The 25,352-nt window shown below is 55.6% G+C and overlaps 1 protein-coding gene across 1 annotated transcript; it reads left to right on the top strand.

Annotated features, from left to right (window-relative positions):
- Nucleotides 1–975: 975 nt before the first annotated feature.
- On the top strand, nt 976–25,352 carry ADH7 (alcohol dehydrogenase 7 (class IV), mu or sigma polypeptide; the record flags this gene model as incomplete). The annotated part of the gene is given in 10 exon segments (XM_084251971.1): nt 976–1,015; nt 4,735–4,883; nt 5,206–5,303; nt 6,345–6,491; nt 7,591–7,686; nt 7,768–7,984; nt 10,730–10,956; nt 10,958–11,100; nt 12,308–12,446; nt 25,229–25,352. Coding segments are annotated over 10 exon segments (1,380 nt in total).

The following is a 25,352-nucleotide window of genomic DNA, read 5'->3' as shown; positions in this document are numbered from 1 at the left end:
GATCAATACGTTGTAAGTCCACTGATGGGTAGTTTTTAATTTTGCATGTGGTTCAGCCGTCACAATCTACTCAGCCTTGAGCATTCCTATAAAACCAAGTTCCTGAACTTGCAAACCTAAGAAACTTCTAGACCCAAGATAACCTCGTCAGACTTGACGGCATTCGACCTTATCCGGGGTCTGCTGTCTGTCATCTCAGAGACGTATCCAACGATGTAAACGACATTACCTCAATTTAAAAAAAAAACTACTAGAAGCAAAAAAACAATCAGACACAGGAGAGTGGGTGGAACAGCACAGCAGAGACGGCCCACTCCCGGAGCAGCACCCTGTGTGCGGGGGGCCCCCCCGAGCACGAGGACTGTGCCTCCTATAGGTGTGGGTCTCTGCCCGTGGCCTCCCGCCCCGTCCTCGCCCTCTGAACAGGATGGTCCCGTTCTCGTATGTTTCATAGAAGCAGAAACATGAGTGTAGACAACGCGAGGCCGTCCTTCCCCCTCCCAAAGGCCTCGTCACCCGAAGGAGCCTCGTCACCCAAAGTTCCGCCAATAAAAGCCAGGTGAAAACCAGCCCATGGGCGGGGTGGGGCTGCAGGGCCCCCCCCCCCCGGGCTGCCTGCCCTGCCACACCCTGGGGTCCTCTGAGGCCCCTGAATACAGAGGGCCCCGCAGTGCAGGGGTGGGCCTGGCCAGTGTGCTTGGGCCTGGAGTCCTATGTTGGGGCGCAGGGGGCCTTTCCCTGACCCGTCTGGGCTTTTTAAGGCTGGGTGGATGAACAAATCAACATCAGACAGGTCAGCCAGAGAAACAGCCAGAATGTAGTGAAGCACGCGTGGAGCGTTTGCAGGTTTTACATCCTGACGAAGCGTGGAAGGAACGGGGCTGTGGATCCTATTCAGTTTCTCCGGCCTCGGAGAGCGCGAAGCCTTCACGGTGGCCCCGTCTTTGCTCTCCGTGCAGAGAGGACCCGGCACGGATGCACCTGCACCCCGCGACACCACCCTCCCACTGCGTTGGTGAGTGTCCCGAGGGGGCAGCGACTGTCTCCTCCTCTAGGGGGGTGCACAGGCCTCCCGAGACGAAACTCAGGCCTCCCGGGCCTCACACTGTCTGCGCCAGGCGTCTGCGTCCCGGCCGCGCTGGTTGTGGACTCCCAAGGCCCCGGCCGCAGCTGACCTCTGGCTGCCACGTCCAGGTGAGGAGGGTCCACCCTGGCGCCAGGAGACACCCTTTCTGGGCCTTTCTGGGGGACGACCCCGCGCCTGGTCTGCATGTCCCCGACAAGCCCCGGGGGAGGCTGAGGTGGCTGCGGAAGAATAAACCGCTGTCCGACCTGATGAAAAGTGGCATTCCCCGGCCACGGCCTCCGGGGTGGCGCTCCGGGCAGGTCCCAGCGGGCAGGTGTGGCAGCAGTCTCTGCTCGTGGGTGTGAGGCCCCTGGAGAGGCAGCGCCTGCCTGGCCTCTCCTTGGGCAGGGCATGCGTGGGGAGTGTGCTGAGGCTGCCAGCGTTGCCACCCAGCGCAGAGAGCCGCTTGCGGGGTGACTGTAGCCCCAGGGGGCGGCGGCCCTGCCAGGCCCTCCCTGCCACACAGCCAGGATCACAGGATGAGTCGGCGCGCAGCCCCTCTGACCTGCCGTCTGCCTGGCGGTGGTAGACAGAGAAACTCGAGGCGCAAAAGCCTGCGCGCAGCCCCTCCCTGCAGCTCTGGCTTTGCCCTGACAGAGCAGGCGCCGGCGTGACAGCGGCTCAGACGGCAGCGCCGGCCCCTCGGAGGCCAGGGGCACGACCACTTCTGCTCGCGACAGCTGGTCAGCACTAGCCCAGCCGCTCTCTCTCTCAGCCTGGGGGCACCCCTCAGGGCTGGAGGGAACGGGCGCTGCCCACAGGGCCTCGCCAGCCCCGAGGCGGGCGCCGTTCCTCACTCAGCCTTCAGGCCGCAGGCCGCCAAGACAGGAGATCAGGGGCCTGGCGGGGTGCGGATCCGCCTGACGCCCAAAGGCAGCGTGGCCCTGTCCCACACACCCGCATTGCTGAGGGGAAGCCCAGGGTGCCGGGCCACCACCTCCATTTGCCTGGGGCCCTCCCGGTCAGCGCTGAAAATTTGAGTCCTGCCCCCGACCCCCGAGAACTGGGCCCTGGGCCACCCCATGCAGGCATGTTTATCTCTGGTTTCACTTGAATTTCTGGAGCACCTCCAAGTTCGGAAGATCCTTAGCCCCGGGCTTGGAAATGCTGGAAGGTTCTGGAGCCCCGTGGTTGATCCCTGCAAGACGGCCACCCTGAACCTGGACGCCAGGACACTTCCCCCCCTTGCGGCGACACCAAGTATTTAACATTTTAAAACCAAGCCCCTCGTTACCAGTGGGAGCAGATGAGCCAGGAGTTGGGGGTGCTGCCCGCCCTCAGCTGTCCCTGCTGTGCTCTGAGGCACCCCCACTCTAGGGAGGTGGTCACTGAGGCACCAGCAGGGCGGAGCCCAGAGTCTGTGCTGGCCCCAGGGTCCCTCTCCCTCGGTGTCCTCCTCACGTTCCCCTCGCACCCGGGGTCAGCCCCAGATTGTCACAGAAGCAGCAGGGTAGTTTGCAAGGAAGACGCAGACGGCAACTTCTCGCAACTGCCGCGGGGATCTGTGCTGCTGTTCAGCCGGAGCACACAGGCTTGGAGCGCAAGTCTTTCTGTCACATTTCTCCAAGAAATGGCAAATAAACGTCTGACGGTTTATCCTCCAGTCCGTTTTCCTGGGAGCGTCAGGCCCTGTTGTAGAGAATGACGCCTCACTTAATACACTGTTTTTGTAAAGCTGTGGTTTTTTTAGATTTGGTCCCTGTGAAGTGTGCCAAGGCCACAGGCAGGTGTCTGCCAGTCGGGGTCAGTGGGTGCAGCCGGCGCCTTGCTCCCGCCCTCTGTTCTTAAGTGGCCACCTGCATCGGTGAGATCACATGGTTGGGTTTTGTTGTTTGAACAACGGTGAGATGCAGAAACCTGCTGTGTGAGTGACAACCCTGCAGGACATGCCGTCCCAGCCCCTGCTCCAACCTCGGCGACCCCCACCCCGGCACCAGCCGGGCGGGGGCTAGAGTTTCTGTCCTAGTCGCTAGTTCCGCGCCAGGCATACGTGCACGGGAGCCTGGGCCCAGCACACTGCGTTATGCCAAGAGACAACTGTGGCGAAGCTTACACCAGTTTTTCTTTTTTTTTTTTTTTAAATAGTATTTTATTTTATTTTTAAATATTTATTTAATTATGTATACAAGCACTGGGTACAGTCAGAAGCGCGGGAGGGTGAGAGAATCCGCCAGAGCCAGAGCGGGGAGCAGAGCAGGCAGAAGGACCGAAGGACACTGCTGAGGGGAGCAGCGGGCGGCAGGAGAGGTCTGCGCGCCATGGGGGACCCTCCTCCGGTGGCCGGGGAGCAGCCGGGGACCGAACCGGCGCCACAGAGGCTGCGGGCAGCTTCGCAACCCAGCGCTCAACCGCTGCGCCCCCGGGGAGGCCCTTACACCAGTTTTTCTAAAGAGTTTTGGTTATCCGTTGAAGACGATATCAAAGCGTGAGCAGCTCTGTGTGAAGGCCCGAAGCCGGCCTCCCGCGCGCAGGGGACTCCCCCCTGGGTGGGACGCTTCGCTTAGAGGCGAGTGTGCCAGGCAGACCTCCGGGAGCCTCCCCTGGCCTCTGTCCTGGCAGCACAGCCGGTGGGTGTGGGACTCTCCCGTCTCTCCCGGTCACACCTCAGGCTCCGCGGGAGGCTCAGCGTCACCACAGGTCGAAAACGGTGTGAAGTTCTGCTTCTGCAGAGGCGCCTGCCCCGCGCTCCGGAGCCCTCTGGCCTTTGGCCACGCGGGCCCCTCAGCCCCCGGCGACGCCTGTGCCGGCCCCGTGGGCCCGGCGCCCCGGCTGCCTGTCGCGAACACGCGTCCTGATCTTCCACCCGCCAGACTCCTGCGGGCTGCAGTTAGCCGTCCTCGGCTCCCGTCCCGCTGCTGACCGTCACCTTCTCTTCCAAGGTCATGTGCGCGCCCTCCCCGCCGCCGTCCTCGGTGCTTCACTAACTGCTCTGCGGCGACAGGGTCCTCCGAGGACGGCGCGGAGGCGGGCAGAGCCCCGCTATGGCTGGCCGAGACGGCTGACCCGCCGCGGAGGCCCTGCCCGGGTGGGACCAGCTGGCTGTGAGCGTCCGCGCCTGATGTGACGAGTTACTCGGCTGCTCCATCGCAGCGCCATCTGCGGGGGGGCTCTTGGCCCGGCAGGCGTGAAGCTGGGTCACGTCCCTCAGGGACGAGCTTTGGACCGAGACGCAGACCATTTACTGGAAGCGCAGAGGCCGCTCGTCAGGCAGGAAAGTCCCTTCCAGAAGCCAGAAGCCAGGAGAGGACGGATGGGACCCCGGAGAGGTGAGAGCACGTTCTCTCCTCTCCTCACGGCCGGCGGTGGGGGCCGATGCCCAGAGCTTGAGTACGGGGCTACTTGGGGGGTCTCCTGGGCAGGAATGCTGTGGAGCGGGCGCGCGGGGACCCCGGGGGGAGCGCCGGGGCGCGGGTGGAGACAGACGCAGGTGCAGGGGGGCAGCTAGTGGAGGAGAGTACAAGCTGCAAAATCTACAAACCAGAAGAGCCGGCAGGTTGGGTGTGTTTTCCAAAAGCAGAGTTGGTGTTAGTGGTGGCGTTTTCTCCTCCTGCTGGTGGGTCAACACAGGTCTCCTGCCCGCAGCGGGCACGCGGCTGTCTCGCCTCCAGGGGCCGCGCTGGCTCACTCGCGCTTCCGCGGCGCTGCGGCCAGCCTGCCTTGCGGCTTCCAGAATGAGGACGATGGCATCTGGAGTCTAGGCCGTGATCCCCGAGTCCCTCCGGGCGGCATGTTCCTGTGTAGCACACAGGGGCACGAGGTGACCACGAAGGGCTACGGCCTGTGAATTACGGAAATGCCCCTGGGCAAGTGAGACTATGTGAGACCTGCTGAGATTGCGAGATCCCACTGTGAGACCAGTGCGAGCTCGCCTGCCGGTGATTTTTCTTCTCATTTTTCTTTTCTTATAAATTGATGCTCGTGACTTTTTGGACATTTTCCCCCCAGCGCCATCTGTTACACCCCTGTTGACCCTGCTCCCTTCCCCTCCCCTTAACCTCGCAGACCTGACTCCTGCAGGCATTCACATTGTTGGGGGAGTCTGTACTGGGCACCTGTGCCAACTCTCACCGATTTCTTAGGTGATTAAATGCAAAGCAGCTGTGCTATGGGAGCAGCAGCAACCCCTTTCCATCGAGGACATAGAAGTGGCCCCGCCGAAGGCCGAGGAAGTCCGCATGTAGGTAGAGAGCGCGGGACGCGCGCCTGGGAAGCCACCTCACCTGCAGCCGCGAGGCTGGGGTCCTCCCTAGGGACATGTCTCCCAAAGTTTGGATGTTGAGTCTCTTACTGGTTCTTCTTTACTGCCAGGCCTCTGGCCATGCTGGACACGAAGGTCAGGATACCGTTATCCGTTAAAAATCCACACTGCTGACCTGTTGTGTGAAAACTTTCATTTGTTGAATTCCTATTGACACTGTTTTTTTTTTTTTAAAGAATCAGGCCGGGCGTGGTGGCGCGCGCCTGTAGTCCCAGCTACTCGGGAGGCAGAGGCAGGAGGATCGGTTGAGTCCAGGAGTTCTGGGCTGCAGTGCGCTATGCCGATCGGGTGTCCGCACTAAGTTCGGCATCAATATGGTGACCTCCCGGGAGCGGGGGACCACCAGGTTGCCTAAGGAGGGGTGAACCGGCCCAGGTCGGAAACGGAGCAGGTCAAAACTCCCGTGCTGATCAGTAGTGGGATCGCGCCTGTGAATAGCCACTGCACTCCAGCCTGGGCAACATAGCGAGACCCTGACTCGAAAAAAAAAAAAAAAAAAGAATCAGTCCGTGTGACTAATGGCTTCTCTGGAAGCCCTCTGGGAGTCAGACAGTGTTGATGTTACTCTTCGTGTGCTTTTGTGCCTGGACAGCCTCCTGGGGAGCAACCTGATCCTTTGGACAGTGGTGGTTTGGACACCGGGTTGCCAACCAGGCGTGGCTGCCCATCTCTCCTTGCCCTTCCCTGGGCCCCTGAGCTCCACTCGCCTGCTCAGAGAGGCCTGGGAGGCCTCACTGTGCCGGCCGTGGCAGCAACGGCTCCGGGACCCTGCAAGGGCCCGGTCATTCCAGAAAAGCCGGAGGCAGAGGCGGCTGATGCAGGGCTCAGAACCCGAGTCCGCCCTATTTTGAGGCAACTGTGCTGAATAAGCTATTGTAATCCCCTCACCCGTGATTTCAGTGCCCTCCCAGCCGTGCAGCAGCCTTCCTGCTGGGTGGTGCAACGGTTTTGTCTTTGAACACAGATTTTGGCCACAGGAATCTGCTGCACAGATGACCACGTGATCCAAGGAGCAGCGGTGTCCAAGTTTCCAGTGATCTTGGGGCACGAGGCAGCAGGGGTCGTGGAGGATACTGGTGAAAGGGTCCCCACAGTGAAGCCAGGTGGGTGGTGCCAGGCACAGGTCTGACAGGTCGGACAGGTGGGACTGGATTCTCTGTCTGGACAGTGTGACCAGAGACTGGAGGGGGCCTCACACAATGTAGGACAGAAGGATACAAAGACAATGGGTTGTGCAAAGTCAAGTTTGATTTTTCAAAACCTCAGCCTGCGGTGAGCAACACTTCGGTGCTGATAGCCAGAACACCTCTGAGGCTGCTTGCTGTGACGGGCTCCGCCCACCCTCACTTCATCACGTTTTCAAAATTTTATTTTATTTTATTTTATATATATTTTACTTCCTTACGCCTTTTTGTGCAGTGTGTGCTTTCTCCTCTCAGGTGTAGGCCCCGTCGAATTCCCACCCCCACGGCCCCGGCACCATCACCATCACTCCCGCCTCGGTTTTGATCCTCTCCCTCCCCCTCCCCTGCAGTGTCTCTGATTAATAGTTGCCTGTTCATTTTGGTTTTTACTTTATTATTCCTATATATTCCTCCTATAAGTGAAACCATCCATATTTTTCTTTTGCCTTCTGATTTATTTCACTGAGCGTAATTCTTTCTAGCTCCATCCATGTTGCTGCGAATGGCATGAGTTTTTCTTTTTTGATTGCTGAGTAATGTTCCGTGGTATATGTCTGCCACATCTTCTTGATCCAGTCATCTATTTTGGGGCACTTGCATTGTTTCCAGGTTTTACCTATTATAAATGGTGCTGCAATAAACGTAAGGGTGCAGGTGTCCTTTTGAATTAGTGTATTCGTGTCCTTTGGGTAGATCCCTAGGAGTGGAATTGTTGGGTCATATGGAAGCTCCATTTCTAGTAGTCTGAGGGACCCCCACACAGCTCTCCATAGAGGTTGCACCAGTTTGCACTCCCACCAGCAGTGTAAGAGGGTTCCTTTTCCTCCACATCCTTGCCAGCATTTGTTGTTTCCTGTTTTCCTGTGTGGTTTTTTTTTTAAATACGTGCCATTCTCGCTGGTGTAAGGTGGTCTCTCGTTGTGGTTTTGATCTGCATTTCCCTGATGACAAGTGACAGTGAACATTTTTTCATATGCCTGTTGCTTCATAATGTAACGTTCCATCCTGTCACACCCCTCCAGGCGACAAGTCATCCCTCTCTTCCTGCCTCAGTGCCGAGAATGCAGCGCCTGCCGCCACCCCGAGGGCAATCCGTGCGTCAGGAGCCAGCAGGTCCCGTCACCTGCCCGCCCCTGCCCTTCAGCTGTCCCTGGGTTGACTCTGAGTTGGGTTAACACGCGCCTCTGCTGTGTCCCCAGCCTCACGGGCCACGGGGTGCTGGCCGACGGTACCAGCAGGTTCACGTGCAGGGGCCAGGCCGTGCGCCACTTCGTGAGCACGAGCACTTTCACCGAGTACACCGTGGTGGATGAGGCATCTGTGGCCAAGATCGACGCTGCGGCGCCTCCCGAGAAGGTCTGTCTACTTGGCTGTGCGTTTTCCACGGGCTGCGGAGCTGCCGTCAAAGTTGGCAAGGTAAGGGGCGAGGCGGATGGCCCGGGCAGGTGCCTACATTGTCTTCTTAAATGATTTTCTTGGATTCCTGAGGATCTGTGAAGTCAACAGTGTTTTTGAAAACATAGAGTGGCTCCTTCTACTTGATGCCAAAGCAGCTGGAGGAAAAATCTTTTAATTCGGAGTGGAAATGTTGTTTTTAAATAAGTAGAAATAAAGTTTCTAGGTTTAACTTTTATTTCCTCCACCTTTCCTTCAGGTGTAATTGTCAACATTTGAATTTGCCTCTGAAATGAATCTTTTTCTCTCGCAAAGACTGAGGCTGATATGGTAGCTTGCGAGGGCGTGACTGTTCTCTGGCAGCGTGTCGGGGCCTCCGGCCATCAGTGCGTCTTCAGTCTTCAGCAGCTGTGAGCTCCGGGAGGTCTGCACACACGCTCCTTGCTCTTGGCGGTGCTCAGCCGGGAGTGGGGGGCAATGGCCTCATAAATGGCAGTAGGGAAAGCGGAAATGTATGAGTGACTAGAGGGAGAGAAGATCTAAATATGTGGCAGGATAAAAAGTGGGGGGTGTTTGTGAAAAATAGACATCTGGGCGTTGAGATGAACTTCTCTCAGCCGTGGGGCCAGGCGCAGCCTGAGCCGTGCACGTGTGACACCGGCACACTCACCCAGGCTTCTAGAGGCTTCTGGGGGGCTCTGGAGAATCTTGAGATGAAGCGTTCCTTCCCAGGGTCTCCCTGAGACTTCCCACGAAGAATATTCTATCAAGACAGAAGGGAAAGAAGAGACAGTAGATGTGGTTAATGTTCATGTTCTTCACTGTACTGGACGTGTCGGCCCATGCTGGTTCCGGGAGGGCTCCCTGCTGACCACGGCATCCTCCACTCAGGTCTTTTTCCCGGGGGCTCTATTTTAAGGCAAATCAATGTGAGAATGTGTCCGGGCCGCCGCCCCCCCTTGGACTCAGCGATGCTGGCAGCAGTCATAGAAATCAGGAGAATTACTGCGGTCGTGGTGGTTTATACCACAACAAGGACACAGACTAAAGCCAGCACAGAAAGCGGCCCGCAGGGTGAAGCCTGAGAGACCAGCCTCGGCTTCCGGGTGTGCCCCCCGGCGCCACGGGGCGGCTCCCCCTCGCCAACCACAGTGCGAGATGACACGTGAGGAAGGCGCAGGGAGGCCGCGCCCGCACCCAGGTCTCTGCGGGGAGCCACAGGCGTGGCGGCCCCACCACCAGACGCGCGGCCTCTGCCCGGAGCCCCAGTGTCACAGAGGATGGCAGCGTGAGCGTCGGCGCCGGCACAGGCCCCGGTCTCAGGCCTCCAGACCCCCACTTTAGACAGCACGCTCATGGCCTCGCATTATTCCCCAGGAGCCGCCTAAGCGCCGGGCCTGAAGACCGTGGGAGCAGGGAAGCCTGGGTTCTTCCTAGAGAGCCCCACAGCGAACCACGGATAATGTACTCCCCATCCGGGCCTCCTGCTCCCACGGCTTAGATCAGGAGCACTGCGGGGAGGGGGAAGTAGATGGCTTTTGCTTTGTTTTGGTTTGTCTTGTTTGGTTTTAGGGTAAAAATAACATCTAGGTGAGCAGATACCGGATCCACTGACTCAGGCAGGGCGACGGGAGGTCCATAAACTGCCCCTTTCCAGAGAGTGGCTGAGATGGTGGCGGGAGGGGGGAGGCCTCGATGGTTAGAGAGCCACACCATGTCCTCAAGGGTCTGAGATCTGGGGGCTCCACACCAGGGCTTGGTCCTGAGCTGCACCCAAATCCAGTGCCTGACACTCAGCCCCCCACAAAACATTCCCTCTCAGATCTGAGCAGTGAAGCTGGCAGCGAAACCGGAAGGAAGGGCACAGAGCTCCGGCTTTGTTTCTGGTGCAAAGAGCTGAGCATCAGGGATTTGCTGAGCCGGTGACCAGTGGCCACATGGCGCCTGGGAGGGCGACAGCACTGACCTCAGATCCAGGGTGACCCGAGGGCCTCCGTGGCCGTCGTGTAGGAGCCATGGAGAGGGCCCGGGCGCCTGCTGTTCTCTGCGACTCTCCCTCACCCGTGCAGACGTTTCAGACACAAACACACTCGCGCACAGGCTGCTTCTCCACGTAATTGCCAGAAAGGAGGACAAGGCCCGAAAGCCAAGAGGTCAGAAAGCCGGCCCTGCTGTCCCACAGCCTGTGCGTGAAAAAAGAAAGAAAAAAAACGTGGGGCTGGGCCTGTGCGGTGTCGCTGCCAGGCGTGGGGCAGGGCCGGGGCTCCCCCAGCGGGAAGGCGCCTTCCCCCCAGGCCGCAGCAGCACCGCATGGGGCAGGGGCAGGACCCACGGTGATCCAGCGCGCGTCCCCCGGCACGCACGAGCCATGTCATCACCATGTGGAATCAACTTCGATGACAACACAACATGCCCGCAAATGAGATCTGGTTCGTGGGAAAATGCTCATCAGCGCAAACCCCCAGAGACGGGCAGGGCCTCCCGGAGCCGGCTGAGCGCTCGTCCACCTGCGGGGGGATGGGCCAGGTGGGGGCGGCCAGAGGCGGCGGAGCCTCCACCAGAGACCGAGTGATGGGACCGCTACAGAGTTTTTGTTCCTCTGTGTCCGCAGATGTTTTCCTGCCCTGCGCTCTGTCGTCGTCCTGGGAACGCCGTACGGCTCTCGTGTCTGCACAGTGTCCCTCCGACCTTGTGTTTGCAACCACGGAGAGACTTGGGGCCCTGTCCGGCCCCTCCGCCAGCACTAACAGGGCCTTCCCTCCGCAGGTGACCCCCGGCTCCACCTGTGCCGTCTTCGGCCTGGGAGGCTTGGGCCTCTCGGTCGTCGTGGGCTGCAAGTTGGCCGGCGCAGCCAGGATCATCGGGGTCGACCTCAACAAAGGCAAGTTTGAGAAGGCCCTGGCTGTGGGGGCCACTGAGTGGAGCTGTGAGGACACGCGGTGCTCTGAATCCCGGAGTCCTGAGGAGACGGGACAGCTCGGTGTCTGCTTCCTGCCCCCAGGTGGACGCGCTGGCCTCCGGCCACATGAGCTACGGGACCAGCGTGAGGGTGGGCGTCCCGCCCGCCCTGCAGAAACTCAGCTGCGACCCCATGCTGCTCTTCACCGGCCGCACCTGGAAGGGGCGTGTGTTTGCAGGTGAGGAGCACGGGCGGTGGGCAGGGGCTTCAGCGCCCGGCCCTGCCAGAAAGGGGAGCCACGGGCCCCCGCCTCCCCCAAGGGTCTTCCTTCCAGGCGGCTGTGGGGCCAGCAGGGCCGTCCCCATCCTCGCTCGCCCCCAGCTCGCTCCCGGTCTTTCGCCCCAGTGACCATCTCAGCACATGCTCTGGGTGCTCGGACGAGGGTCGGGGCCTGCCTGACCGCCTGTCCCGGCACCCCCTTCTTTGTCCCTGGACGTCCCCACCAAGCAGCTGGCGCAGCCCCTCGGACGCAGCCAAAGCAGGCCTGTGGCTCCTTTCTCAGTCAGAATAACCCCAAACGTGCAGTGGCCAAAAGGCCCCCGTGGTCGGCCCCGCCACGCAGCCACGACTCCACCCTCCCCGCGCGCGCCCGCACCCCTGCTGCCCGCACCCCTGCTGCCCGCGCCCTCCCCGCAACATTCTCTCCCTGGGGTTCCGGATGAGTCGCTTCCCTGTGTCTGGGCTCAGGTGTTACTTCCCAGGCAGGCTGTCCTCGCCGTGTAGCCAGGACCCCTGCCAGCCCTGCTGCCCTGGGCCTGGGCCTGGGCCTGACGCTGCTCACTTGCTCCCGGGGCTCCTGCCCGGCTGTCACCCTCTGCATTTACTGGCCTGGTTTTTGTCGCCTCCTCGCTGAAGTGAGGCTCCTCGTGCTCCCGAGCTCGGCCGTGGGGACTGGTCTGTTCTCAGCACGGGGGCTGCCTGGCGGGGCACGCGGGCACTGCCACGGCATCCAGACGGGACTTGCAGACTCCCGCATGCCCCGCCCTCCCTGTCACAGCGCAGGCTGAGGAGGCCCAGCTCATGCCCTGTCCTGCGTCCCTGTGGAGGAGTCTGTCTGCCCGGCAGCTCCCAGGCCACGCCGGGGTGGAGGGAGCAGCGGCGTGGCCCTGTGTGCTGTCAGGCCAGGGCACCCTCTCTGCGCTGGCCGCGGGCGCTGAGTGCCCTAGCGTTGGGGACACACACTGAGACCTTTCTTTCTGTACTGGGGGCAGAGAGGTGGCAGCTCCGTGGAGGAAGGTCTCTGGGTGTTTTTGTCTTTTTTGCCCAAGATAGGAGAACCGCACTGGTGTGCGCACTGGTGAGGACAGGCCTGTGTGGGGAAGGCAGGATCGCGGGGAAGAGGAACAAACGCAAGACACAGGCTAAGGAGCAGCGTCTCTGTGCAGGCTGGCGGAGCAGAGATGATGTCCCGAAGCTCGTGACTGACTTCCTGGCCAAGAAGTTTGATCTGGACCCGCTGATCACCCACGTCCTGCCTCTCAAGGACATCAACAAGGGCTTTGAGCTGCTCCACTCAGGACACAGGTGCCTGTTCTCGGTGGCAATCTGGCCGCTTCCCCATAGCAGCTGGAAGCAGTCTTGATAAATGCGCCTGTTCTGTCAGGTTTCATTTCTGCTTATGTGCAATAGCAAGCCCGAGAGCCGGGGACTTCCTCGTAGACTTCGTGTGGCGCCATTCTACACTAACCCGTTTTCAGAGCCCTCGGGACTTTGTCGTCTTAGACGGCACTGGCTTTACTGGGGCTATTTGTGGTGCATCGGTGCCGCGGACCAGCACAGCAGTAGATGATGAGGCCGCCTCAGGGTTGAGAGAAGCGTGCAGGGTGGTCAGGGCGTCGGCGAAAGAAATGACAAACAGACACACTTCAAGAGTGAAAATCTGAGTGTCATTTTCTTTGAGTTGGAGACCAGTATATATATGTTTTCTAAAAGCACAGGAACAGTGAATATCAACGAAATCAGCTTGCTCATGGGTTTAGCTTATCACTGCCAGGGCAGCGATTTACATCTGGACCCAGCCGCATTCCTAAGTAGAAGACCATTAGTTTTGTTTTTAAACTATATAATCCCATTTTTTGTTTTACTAACTACTTTTTTACCTAAACTATATTTTAATTATTACAGGGTTTAGTAATGTTTCATTGGAGTCAGCCTTGTGTTAAGGATTTCATATGATTTTTTTTTTTTAGAGACATTTATTTTATTTATTTATTTGTTTGTTTGTTTGTTTATACATGCACTGGGTACAGTCAGAGGCGCGGGAGGGTGAGAGAATTCACCAGAGCCAGAGCGGGGAGCAGAGCAGGCAGAAGGACCGAAGGACACTGCTGAGGGGAGCAGCGGGCGGCAGGAGAGGTCTGCGCGCCATGTGGGACCCTCCTCCGGTGGCCGGGGAGCAGCCGGGGATCGAACCGGCGCTGCAGAGGCTGCGGGCAGCTTCGCAACCCAGCGCTCAACCGCTGCGCCCCCGGGGAGGCCCTCATATGATTTTTTAATTAATAACCAATGACCTTTATAGAAGAAAGAAGGAAGTTTACAAAACAATAAGGGAATAAAGTTTGTAGTTCTAGAAAGACGAGATAAGGTTTTTGTAGTAGCATTCTTGTAGTGGTTCCTGGTGGTCGTTATCTTTTGATAAGCATCTGTCTTATCTATGTCTTCAGGGAACTTTGCTGTACTCCCCTGCGCGCTGGTGCCTTGCCCAGCCGGACCTAGGGACCGTGGCGAAAGCCATTAGCCCTAAAGGTCACTGCAGGGGGAGGTGCAGCACATCGGAAAGCTGCCATCTTTCTCAAGTCACGCCACGGCGTTTCTTTAGGGTTTCAAAGTACTTTAGATGTGCTTTCTTCTCACCCTAGGGGGTCAAGTATTATTATTTGTTACTGTTATTACTGTTAGGGGGAAGTGATGTCCTGAGCTCATCCCATACAGGCTTTGCGGACCCCACCCCACGCCAGACCAAAGCCATCAAGACACGGGAAAGACAAATCCCGTCACCACCAAGGGAGGGTGGCTGGGACCTGAGGGTGGAGTTGGGCAGCCAGGTTGGCTATAAAAAACCAAACACGTGGGCCTGGGGCTCTCTCTGGCTCTGATCGCTCGCCTCCTGGCTTCACCGCTCCTGGCTGGCGGCCAACTCTGAGAGCGCCCTTTTGGGATTCCTGATCGGCGGATTGGGAAGGACTCATTTAAAACTTTGTCTCCCACTTTTCTCCCAGAGCTGTACATGTCCTCCTTTCCCCTTCCCTTGTCAATAAACCTTTTATGAACCTTTCGCGTGCGCCTGCAGTAGAGCATGGATAAGTCCTTTTAAGCGCGCGGGTGAGGACCCACAGTCGGCACCCCGTTTTGTATCGGGGTTGCTCTACAACATTACCACCATCTTCAGTGAAAGAAAGTCTCGTCGTGAGAAGCAAGTCAGTTACCTGCCAGGGCTCTCTGGCAGCGCAGGGCACAGCTTCAGGGCAACGCCTCAGGGCAACACCGCAGCCCTGCTCCCCACAACGCCCACCCAGCCCGCGGCCAAGCTTTGGAGAGCACGGCCGAGCATCCTTGCTTGGTGCCTCTGAGGGTGAGCAAGCATGGGGGTGGGACCCAGAGTCGGCTCAGATTTCATGCAGAGTCTGGAACAACCCTCCCGAGAGCGTGTCTACAAGACGAAGTGGAATTTCACTCAGTGAATCTATAAAACCCGTTGCGCGGCCGCCCTGTGGGCCCCGGACTTGGGTTTCATTGGCCAAAACCACCATCCAGCCATCAGATCCAGGCTCCAACCGTTTTCCCTCAGGCAATAAAAGGAGTTTGAAGAGAAGGAAAGTAGTTTAATTTGTGGAGAAACTGAGGAGGGCAGCAGACTCGTGTCTAAAAGACCCGGCCCTGCCCTTTGGCAGGGGGCAGGGGTGTGTATACAAAGGAGTCAAACAAGAGGGAGGCAGGCGAGGGTTGGCACATCCTTTTGATGCAGGCATACGGGGTTCGGGTGGGCACCAGCTTGCCTTGTCCACACCTGCTGTTTAACTCCCTGTCGTCCTCTTAGGGACGTCCTTCCTTCTCCTTAGACGGCAAGAAGACAGACTTGGGAAATGCAAGACAGAGGAGTGCTTATCTGGTGGGGCCCGCAGGGAGACCTGACCTGATCCACTGCATCCATCTCCACTACCAGGCATGACCTTCCGTTTCCATGGTAGCAAGGGGTGCCGCACCTTCTGGCTGCTTCCTGCTGAATGGGGTTGTCTTGGGGGGGGGGGGCTACTATGGACAGCCTGCCCTGGCGGGTGCCGCAGTTCCCCGCATGCTGTCACGGCCTTGCGGCGGTGTGGCAGCAGTAGGTGTGCAACAGATCGTGGCCCAAAATATAACAGGGATAACTTTCTCCTTCCTCAAGAAGATGGCGTGTAGGGTACAGCCCTCACCGAAGAGGACCAGAGACTAACATGAAAAGTTACTGAGACACAGGTTTTCTCTACCTCATTCCAGTTCTGTAAAATAGTAAACCAAATCTAATTTTAAACCATTTTACCTACATTTGCGTCAACCCATAGGGCAGAACAATCAAGCAGAATGTTGTTGGCTTTGTTGAAAACGCTCTCGGGCCTGGAGTGAGCTTTTAACGCCCAGTCCGTGCGGGCTTCAGAATCCAGGTCACAGTCTTACCAGACAGCACCTGCGATTTCCACTTCTCAATGCTTCCAGGGTTTTCCCAGCCCTGCCAATGGGGACAAGCTTCCTCCCCTTCTATGGAGGCCTTTGGAACCCGGTAAGCAGGGTGACAGGCTCTGCTTGGCTCAGATCTTCTTAGCTCAGCTCAAATTCAACCCCCAGAAGAATTTCAATCAAAGCCTTGTAACAAAACGTGTTTTTAATTTTCTGGTTTAAGGAGAAATAAATAAAATTCCCTGTGGAGGTTATGCAAAGATAGACATGCTGTCTTCAGAATTACAAATATTGCCTACCTACACGTTTTTTGGGATGAGAAAAGAGAAAAACAAATGTTCTAGTTTGTACATAAAAAGATGCAAATTGCCACAGTAAGATCACAGCCCAGTGTAAAGACAAGCTTTCTAGAGATAACAAATCAAAACATTAAAAAACAGTATTTTTTAAAAGTTATTAAGCTTTATACAAATCCTCCTCAGTGTACTTTGTCCCATATATTAAGTCTTGATCTTCTGTTGGTAATTGTCATAAATCTAATTTTTCAGTAGGCTCGGTAGTTCTTCAAAGCTCCAAAACCTACCTATCCTGTCAGTCACTCTTTGTGAATTTTTTTTTAAGACAAAGCTCAGCAAGTAACCCTTAGAAAGAAACAACAAAACTTAAAAACTCTGCCTCCTGGAGGGAAGCATGCTAGAGCAGCCCTGCCAGTGTCTCGCCCAACATCAGGGGCCCCGTGGCTTACGGCAGTGACACCCTGATGCGGGCATTCATCATTTGTGGCCTGTATAGGAGACAGCTGGTGGTCACTCTCCTCTGGGGGGAGTTTACGTCATGTGGAAAGATGTAACTGGTCTCAAACGGGGCACCTTCCCAGGGGGCATCATTGAGCACTGCAGGGCCAGGCCCTGCATGTTGACCTCGTTTACGCAGATGGCTCTCCTCACAGTGCTCAGGGGACAGCAGTGACCAGACCTGAATGTCTCCTGGGGATCCCCTCGCAGTGCATGTTCTGACCCAGTGGGCTGGCCAGACTTCTGTGTTCCTCAAGGCCCAAAGATGAATCCAAAAAAGCCCCCCATTTTTCAACACTCAGCCCTTCCTGGACCGGGTCCTCCTCCTGCTCCCCATCCAGAGCAGCCCGTCACGGGGATATATTCTCACTGCCCTGACTTTGGGGGCACCATGTTCTGCCCAGCGAGGCGCCTCCGCCCTGGAGCCGGAAGAGACCAGGTTCCTGCCCGGATGAACTCCATTCCAGACCCCAGCGGGGCTCTTGGGCGGGGCCGCAGGTCACCAGCAGCAGCCACACCCAGCCAGCGGTCCTCTGCAGCGCGACATTTAGAAAATTGACACTGAAGTGGAGGCGGACAGTCCACGCCGTCTCCAAAACTCAGAGTTCACCTGAGAAATCCGAGACCAGAGCAGAAGGGTGAAGTGTCCCCGCAACCTAGGTGGGAATGTTTGTAGGATGTAAATTTTATTAAGTTTGTACCCAAGTCAATTTCTAAATTGCTAAAATATTTTGGGGTTTAGACTATAACATCTGTTGTAATAATTGCTGGGTTCAAATTCCCCATGTGAAAACAAGGAGACACGGATGTACGAAGGACACAGATTGGAAAGGTGTCTGCAGCATATTAGCGACCGTCTTTCACTGACGGCTGGCACACATTCACTCCGCGGGAAACATTCTTTCCAAAAAGAATCCCCTCTTTACAAATGAGGTTTAAATATTGTTGGCATTCTTAGGAAAACTTAAATGCCTCTGGCTATTCCGGGAGGGTTTTTTCCTTCCTTTTTCTAATTTGAATCCTAGCAACCAGTGAAGTTATGAGGCTTCAGACCCTGTATGGTTTGCAAGCTTATCCAGAAGTAAGGCCACGGTGGAACCACCACAAAAGTATAAATGACTATTGTACATTTTTTAAAGATATATTTATGTACGCATACAAGAACTGGGGTACAGGCCAGAGGTGCGGGGGGTGAGAGGATTCACCAGAGACAGAGTGGGGAGCAGAACAAGCAGACTGACTGAAATCCACTGCTGAGGGGAGCAGCAGGGAGACAGGCGAGGTCTGCTGCGCCATGTGGGTTGCTCCCTGGGCGTGAAGCGAACTCTTGCTGTGCTGCAGTAGCTGTGGATAGCCTCATAGTGCTGCGACTTAAGCCCTTGCACCACCAGGGAGGCCCCATAAGTCACCAATATAAGTCACCCCATAATGCCACAATCTTTCCCGTTGCCTGTGGAGTCTCAGCTGAAATGAATCAGGATTGAAGCTCTAGCGTGAGATGAAAGTGAAAGCATCTTCTCTGCCAGGACACTGGGTTTATACTGATGTGTGACAAGTTGATTTGGAACTCAGGAATTTCGTTCTATTCTGTTCTTGTTTTCTTTTTGTAAAGGCAATTTAAGTAGTCACAGGAACTAAGTAGTCACAAAGGCAATTAAGGAGTCCCAGGAACTACCAGTCAGTTGTATAAAATGTTGTTTTATGCAACACGGGCTCCACAGGCATGCGTAACTTTCAGAGCTCTTGTGTTGGGAAGCTGGAAGAGGACCCGACTTTGAAGTAGTGTCTTGTTTTCACTTTTTCTTTAAACTACAGCTACATAAAGCTGTGGATTGAGTAGAACACAGTTCTAAAGTTAAAAATAGAAAAATGGCAAAAAAATGCTTCTTTAAAACCGCGCGGGAGCCTAGGTGCAGATTGGGAGCCAGACCCCCTCACCCACCAAAGAACATGAGGACTTTGACATTCACTCCAGATGCCACTGCTCCGCCCACACCTGCTCGCGGGCAGGAAGCCCAGACGGTCATCCTTGAATGCATTCTTCTAACCACCATGGCATTCTTAAGAGTTTTTAAAAATCATTTTTGCCGGTTACTTTTCACCTGCCAAGGAGCAGAGAGATAATTGCAGCAATGTTTCTCATTAGCCTCGGTTGACTGGGCCTGATAATGATAAGCAGTTGCGTACATTATAGAGAAATGGGAAAGCAGAATAAAATATAGAAACAACGGTGTATTATGTGTTTTCCATCAAAAGATGCTTTTACGAGTTGGCTCACTTTCCTCCTAGTAATTCTCCACTATTCTTAATTGTGAAATATCGCTCTTGTGCTTAAGAGTGGATGGTATGAATGTACAGTTGCAGAATTACAAAATGAACTCCCACTAACCAGGTCAAGAAACATGACATCACATCCTACGCAACCTTCTCCCCCCTCCCAAGTAAGCACCAAAGACTATGACTGTCATTGAAGTTATTTCCATTTGTCTGCATTATAATTCATCACTTAAGTACTTATCAGTAAATGTGTTAAGTAAAACACGATTTTAACTTTGTCCGGTATTTAATTTTATTTTTAAAGATTTATTTATTTATACAAGCACTGGGCACAGTCAGAAGCGCGGGAGGGTGAGCGAATTCACCAGAGCCGGAGCGGGGAGCAGAGCAGGCAGAAGGACCGAAGGACACTGCTGAGGGGAGCAGCGGGCGGCAGGAGAGGCTGCGCCCCACGCGGGACCCCCGCCGGCGGCCGGGACCGAACCCGCGCTGCAGGGGCTGCGGGCAGCTCCCCGCGCCGCGCCCCGGGGGGCCTGCAGCGTCGCGTCCTCGCGCGCCTGAGCTGGGTCGGTCCCCGCCCCGGGAGCCGGCTCCGGGCCTCGCCATCGCCTCCGTCCCGGAGAAGCTCCTCGCTCGGGCACGTCCCTGTCCGCGGGCTCCACAAGCAACCATTTCTGCAGCCGCCCCCGAGGCCACAAGGCGGCGTTTTGCGTTTCCCCAGCGCGCGCTCGGCCCGCGAGGGCTGGGCCCCCGGTTCCGAGAGGCTTCCGCGATGCCGCCCCGAGCCACCAGCCGGCGCCCTCCGCTCCTCCCGACGCCCGCGGTGCGCGGGGCCTCTCCGTCCTCCCGCCACTTCCGGCCCACTCCCGGCGTGTCCCGGGTTACTCCTCCGACACGCCCGCCTCTAAGGTTCCGGCCTGTACCGGGAGCTTCTCCCTGGGCCGTTGGGGCCGCGCGTTCCCGAGGCGCCGGGGACGGTCGGGGTGAGGCGGCGACGAGCGCGGAGGGGGCGCCAGGCAAGGCGCGCAGCGGCCGAGGAGCGAGAGAACATGCCGCACTGCCGGAGGAAGGAGCGGGTAGATCCGAGCGCAGCGCCGAGGGGTGCGGGGGACAGGGCGGGGCGGAGGGGGCGCAGTGATGACGTCGAGGCCGGAGCGTTGCTCGTGGGAAAAGGAAGCACAGGACAGGGGCGTGGCGGGGGGGAGACGCGTCAGCGGCGCGGAGTGATGACGACAGCGGTGGCGGCGGGAGGCGGGGCTGGCCAAGCAGAAGCGGAGGCGCGAAGGGCCCCCCGAGAGAAAACGGGGGCGGGGGCGCCTCGAGGAGGCTGCCCGGGAGCGGGGCGGTGGGCGCGGGCGCGTGGAGCCCGCGCGCGTTCAGTGCAGAGACGCGGTCCTGCTACGGGGCAGCCCCGACGCAAAACGGGCTGCCTGCCTGGGGGCCTCCCCCGCGCGCTTCGGAGTGCTGGGGGGAGAGGCCGTCCTGACTCACCCCATACGGGCTCTGTGGGCTCCGCCCCCACCCCAGGCCAAAGCCAAAGACACTGGGAACCCCACATCCCATCCCCACCCAAGGGCAGGTGGCTGGGACCTGAGGGTGGGGTTCAGCAGTCAGGTTGGGATAAAGCCAGACACGTGGGTTTTGTGGGGGGTCCCCCATTTTGGCTCCCCGCCAGCTGGCCAGCTCGGAGAGGGCCTTTGGGTTTCCGGGTGGGCGGATCGGGTAGGACGCATTCAAGACTTTATTTCCCTGTTTTCTCCCTGAGTTGTCCATTTTCCTTATTTCCTTTTCCCTTGTCAATAAACCTTTTATTAACCTTTTGTGTGTGTCTGTAGTGTGAAAGGTCCATGCAGCAGGCCCGAATGCAAAAGCCTACCCGGAAGCCCACCTGGGGGGCAGGAATGCGGATACCTGCCTGGAGGACTCAGACAATGAGCCTCCCCCCTCCCCCTACGAGTCTCATCTCAGACAAAGAACCTCTACCTGCCCTACGAACTTTTCCCGCCCTACGGTATGAGCCCAACTACCCGCCTGACCTCTCCTCACCCTATAAAACCCTGCTTCCCCCTAACAACGTGGGCGACTCCACTGACCCCCGCCTTGGGTCTGTGAGGTCCGCCAGGGGCGCAATAAACTTTCCCTCCCTTTGAGAAATGTAGCCTGGCTCTCCTTTTCTTTACCGCGCTGAACCTTTCATAGTGGAGTATTAAAAAGTCCCTTGTAAGCGCGCGGGTGAGGACCCACAGCCAGGCAACCCGTTGTATATGGGGGCTGCTCCATAACACCCTCAGCAGCGTATTTTCGTCAGTCTGCCTGCTCTGCTCTCTGCTCTGCCTCTGGTGGACTCTCACCCTCCTGCGCTTCTGACCACTCAGGGCTTGTATAAATAAATAAATAAATCTTTTAAAAAATAAAAAGTATTTTAAAGATGCTAAAAGTAAAGTAAAAAGTATTAAAGCAAGTGCTCACAGTCTGAGAGAGGGAGAAAAGAAAAAAGAGGAGGTGTCATCTGTACTTTTGTTATAGGACAGGGAGAGGGGCAGCCCAAAACCCCGCAACCCTGCCTATTCTAAATGGGTTCTGCCATCCGCCGCATCAACACAAAACATAGGAGACTTTAAGGGGAAGGAACTTTAATAAAACTAGGAAACAATACAGGTAAGGCAAAGAGTCTAGTTTCTAAATGAAGCACCCAGAGTTACCCATCCCCTCGTGGGTAAAAGTCCATCCAAATGGCATCGGCCCAGAACAAGGCCCCAAAGCCTGCTACAAGTCTAAAGCATCTTCCAGTGGGGACCCACAGAAAAGGGTCACAAACAACCGGACAAGGAAAGGAGCAAAATCTTTTCCGGAAGGAAAAGAGCAAAATCAACATCAAGATAAAAGCTGCCATGGTCACCTCCCCACGGGTCTCACCCACGTCTGTGTCACCCCGTCCACGACCAAAAGACAAGCTCAGTTTCTTCACGTGTCTCTAGGCTCCATGAGCCTCCTCCAGGTCTCCTTCTGGCTCCATCCTGCTTCCTTCCTCAGTCTCTTCTGCAGCTTCTTCTCTTCCTGCTCAGCTCCACCCTCCCTTGGGTGGGGCAGGGCACCTCCCCCTTTCCTGGGGACCACCCTGTTACACTTTGATGCTGAATTTCTCTTTCAGCTGCTGTCCGGGACACCCCAGGACTGACTTCTAATAGGAAGGCTTGAACCATCAACCCTAATGTGATAAACAAGGCCGTGTAACTTCTGTAATTGCTCTAACTACACTTTCCCTGTTCCCAAAGCCTTAGGTTTGTAGGATGACAACTGGAACCTGTGGTTTCTGCAGCAACACTCCACATTTTTTTGGAATTTGATATTTTTTTCTGAACCTATAGGGAAAAAACTGCAGTTGTGTAAAGTATTCCACCTGGCATAACTAAGAAAACGTCCTGTGTCTATGTGTGTGTCTGTCTGCCCTTTCCTTGTGCCTGTGTTGGCCTCTAGATGCGGTGAAATTGATATAGATGGTGCCTGGAGACATTTTGAAGTAGGTAATTGTGGAACCAAGCTTAGCCGAGGTTTCGCCATTTTGTATATCCTCCACCTTGATATGTTAGTCCTTGTCCAGCCGCATTCCGGAGATAGTTTCAGCAGTCACAACCCTCACTCCCCTTGGTGGCGAAAAAGCAGACCACCCCAGCCGCCAATGAGGGCAGGCCTGTCCATACATGGGACAGCATCCCTAACCGTCCAATCAGTTTGAAACTGGAACCGCGCGCGCCAAAATGCCTTTGTAGTAGCCAGTGAGTCATTGCCAGCTTTTCTCAAAATTCGCGCCACTCGCGACCCTATAAGATACCCCTGCTTCCTCTGTTCCGGGCTCTCGACCTCTGCCGTTGCATCGGTGCGTGTCGAGGGCCCGGTCTCGAGCCCGTCATAAACTCCCTTTTGCATTTGCATCAGCTGTCTTTGGATTCTTGGAGGCTATGCTCGCCGAGTCTGCTGATCTTGGGCACAACAGTAATGTAATGAAAATTGGTGCAAGTGTTTTGAGAAAGTATGATCTGGGATAATTTTCGGTTAATAGAGACTAACTTGCAATTCAATAGGTGCTTTAATTTAAGACATGTACTTATACGGTTGTATTGAGTATAATTTTATTTCTTTTTGGGTTATTAATGTTGGGTACATAATGTCTTTTAAGTGTCAGTTAAATGGGATTTAGACTCCAATTATGAGGTCAAAACTGAAGGTTATGGTTTGACTGTCAACACTGAGCTGTTGAACTGAGCCGGAGCTTTCATAAAGATTAAATATTGTTGCTGCTGTTTTCTACTATTTATGGCAAATCTTCCCCAATAGTCCGGCACTTGGTTCCTCAGAGGAGATTTTGTGGAACTCAGAAGAGCTGAGACACTCCACAGACCTCCTCTCTTTCCTCCCGGGAAAGGCGGCAGATAAATTTGTCCTATCTGGTTTACCTGGTAAAGGAAAACGAGAAAGGAAGTGCTTGGTTTTCTGAAACTCGTATAAAACCTCTCAGTGGCTGAAATATATGCTGTCATTTTTGATTGTTGTCCTGAAATATTATAGACTACAGTGGCTTAACATCTGTAAAAAAAAAATTCTTTCTGAGAGAAATTCTTTCTAAAAAAAAAAGACTTCAACTGATTCTGATTGATGGAACTTTTAACAGTGAAAATTTACTACAAAGGACCAAATAGACTGTTGGAGATAAACCTGATTTTTGATACGTTTGGGTTGAAATACTACTGGTGAATTTTTACATTTTGCTTTGACTCGAGAAAATGTTCTTGTTTTGACTGACCAGGATCTGCAGCAATCTTGCATTTTTTTAAGCAGAGCTAATTTGTGTTTGCATTTTCTCTCCCCTTGACACCAACACAGTAGAAAAAAGTGGTGGTAATTTTTTACTACTCATGGCAGAGTCTCTTTGTGCATCATTTCCGTAGGGAATTTTGCCTGCCTACAGTAGGGACTTGGAAATGTATTTCATTTTGTGGCTATGAGTGGAATTCCTCCAGAAACTTGAATCTGAACTGAACCAAGAAAAAAAGAACCTTCTGCTTTATGTAGGGTTCCAGAACCCTCCAGAGAGGGTGAGGAAGCTGCCTCCATGGGCAGGACTGGACAATCCCCCCCCCAAAAAAATCCTGGTAACCTGGAAAAGAGAAAACTGCAGGTGGAGTCTGGTGAGACTGACCTTATTCCTGAAGCCTGCAGGGACTGGATATCAAGAGCTCACTCTGATCCTCTATGGCATATTCCAGAAAAGCCAGCTAAAGTTTCTGTTCGGTTATTCTGCCCTGCGGTTTTATGCAAAAATAGGTAAAATGGTCTGAAGGTAGATTTGGTTTAGAAATATTTTGCTGTACTGTTTCATAAAATTGGGATCAGAGTGGAGAGAATTTTTTTAGATAAGTTACACCAGGTTTAAGATTTTTTTCTCTTCCGGTAATTTTGATATATTTACTGTCTTGTTTTGGTTAATACCTCCTAATATCTTTTCTTTTGCCATGGACTGACAGACGAATTTCCAGTAATGAACTGGCACACTGGGCACTCATGGACAACACTGGTGACTGTTGCTTCTCTAGCATACACAGAAACCCTGCAAAAAACTGTCTCCTGAGATTACACCCTGGGATCTCTGCTTAAAAAACAAAAGGGGAATCTACAGGGTAACTTGCCCCCATGGGTACTTATGTGCAAAGTTTTATTTACTTTTAAATTCTTGAATTGCAATTGTTTTGACCTAACAACTGTTGAGCAACACCTCAGTGCTAATTCCTCTGGCCTCATGGCAATAGAACAGCATTTTATCCCAGCAGAGCCAAGTCTCAGGCCCTTGGCCGTATGTCAGCACCCACTGTGAGGACCAGCGTAGCGTGGGGAGAGGGTCTGTTTCTGTTTCGTCACTTACAGGACCACTTTGGTTTCCAGCGAAAAAGGACCCATTTTATTCCAGAGCTCCAGCCATTAGCCGCCCAACATCTGCTCACGGGGCTGGGCTCCAGCACTGACTCTGGGCTTGGCCTTCTCGGGTGCTCCTGGGTGTGCGGCCCACACTTGCGGGCACCCAGGGGGGACCATGTGGGCAGCTCCCAGCGGAAGCTGACCGGTGGCTGGAAGCTAACTGCTGCAGGCAGACCTGCGGGCTCCCACTCCCGCCTCTCCCAGCCCCTGCGCAGAGCCTGGGGGCGCTGGGGGCAGGGCTGGGCAGCCGGAGACCCCAAGTCTGTGCTTAGCTGTTTCCGCTGTGCCCAGTTCTGCTTGGCCGCTTCCTGGCTGACCATTTCCTCGGCTCTGCTCGCTGGACGCTGCTCCTGGCCCCCGGCCCCCTGGTGTGGGGCAGGGAGGAGCAAGCAGGGTGTGGGGGGATTCACTACACTGAGCTGTGAGGTGCCCAGGGCGTGTGGGCCTGCGGCTGAGAGGTGGGGGGGGCAGATAGCACGCTTTGGGGCCTTCAAGTCTGTGGACAAAGTGTCATGCCTCCCCAGGCCCCCTCATCCTACAGTAACCCCCCCCACCCCTCCCATCCCGCTCATCCTGCAATAGCAAATGACCTCCACGTCGCCTGTGCCACAGCAACCATCCAAAGTCTCCTGGACGGCGCTCTTGCTGCCTGTCCCCTGCGGCGGTGGCCACGGTGCAGGGTCCAGGACAGCGGCCCCGAGCGGACAGTGCGGGCGGCGGGCAGGAGCCCCCATAG

This window comes from Talpa europaea (assembly GCF_964194135.1).
Source record: "Talpa europaea genome assembly, chromosome: 13".
Taxonomy (NCBI): Eukaryota; Metazoa; Chordata; class Mammalia; order Eulipotyphla; family Talpidae; genus Talpa; species Talpa europaea.
This window is presented reverse-complemented; position numbering and strand designations above follow the sequence as displayed.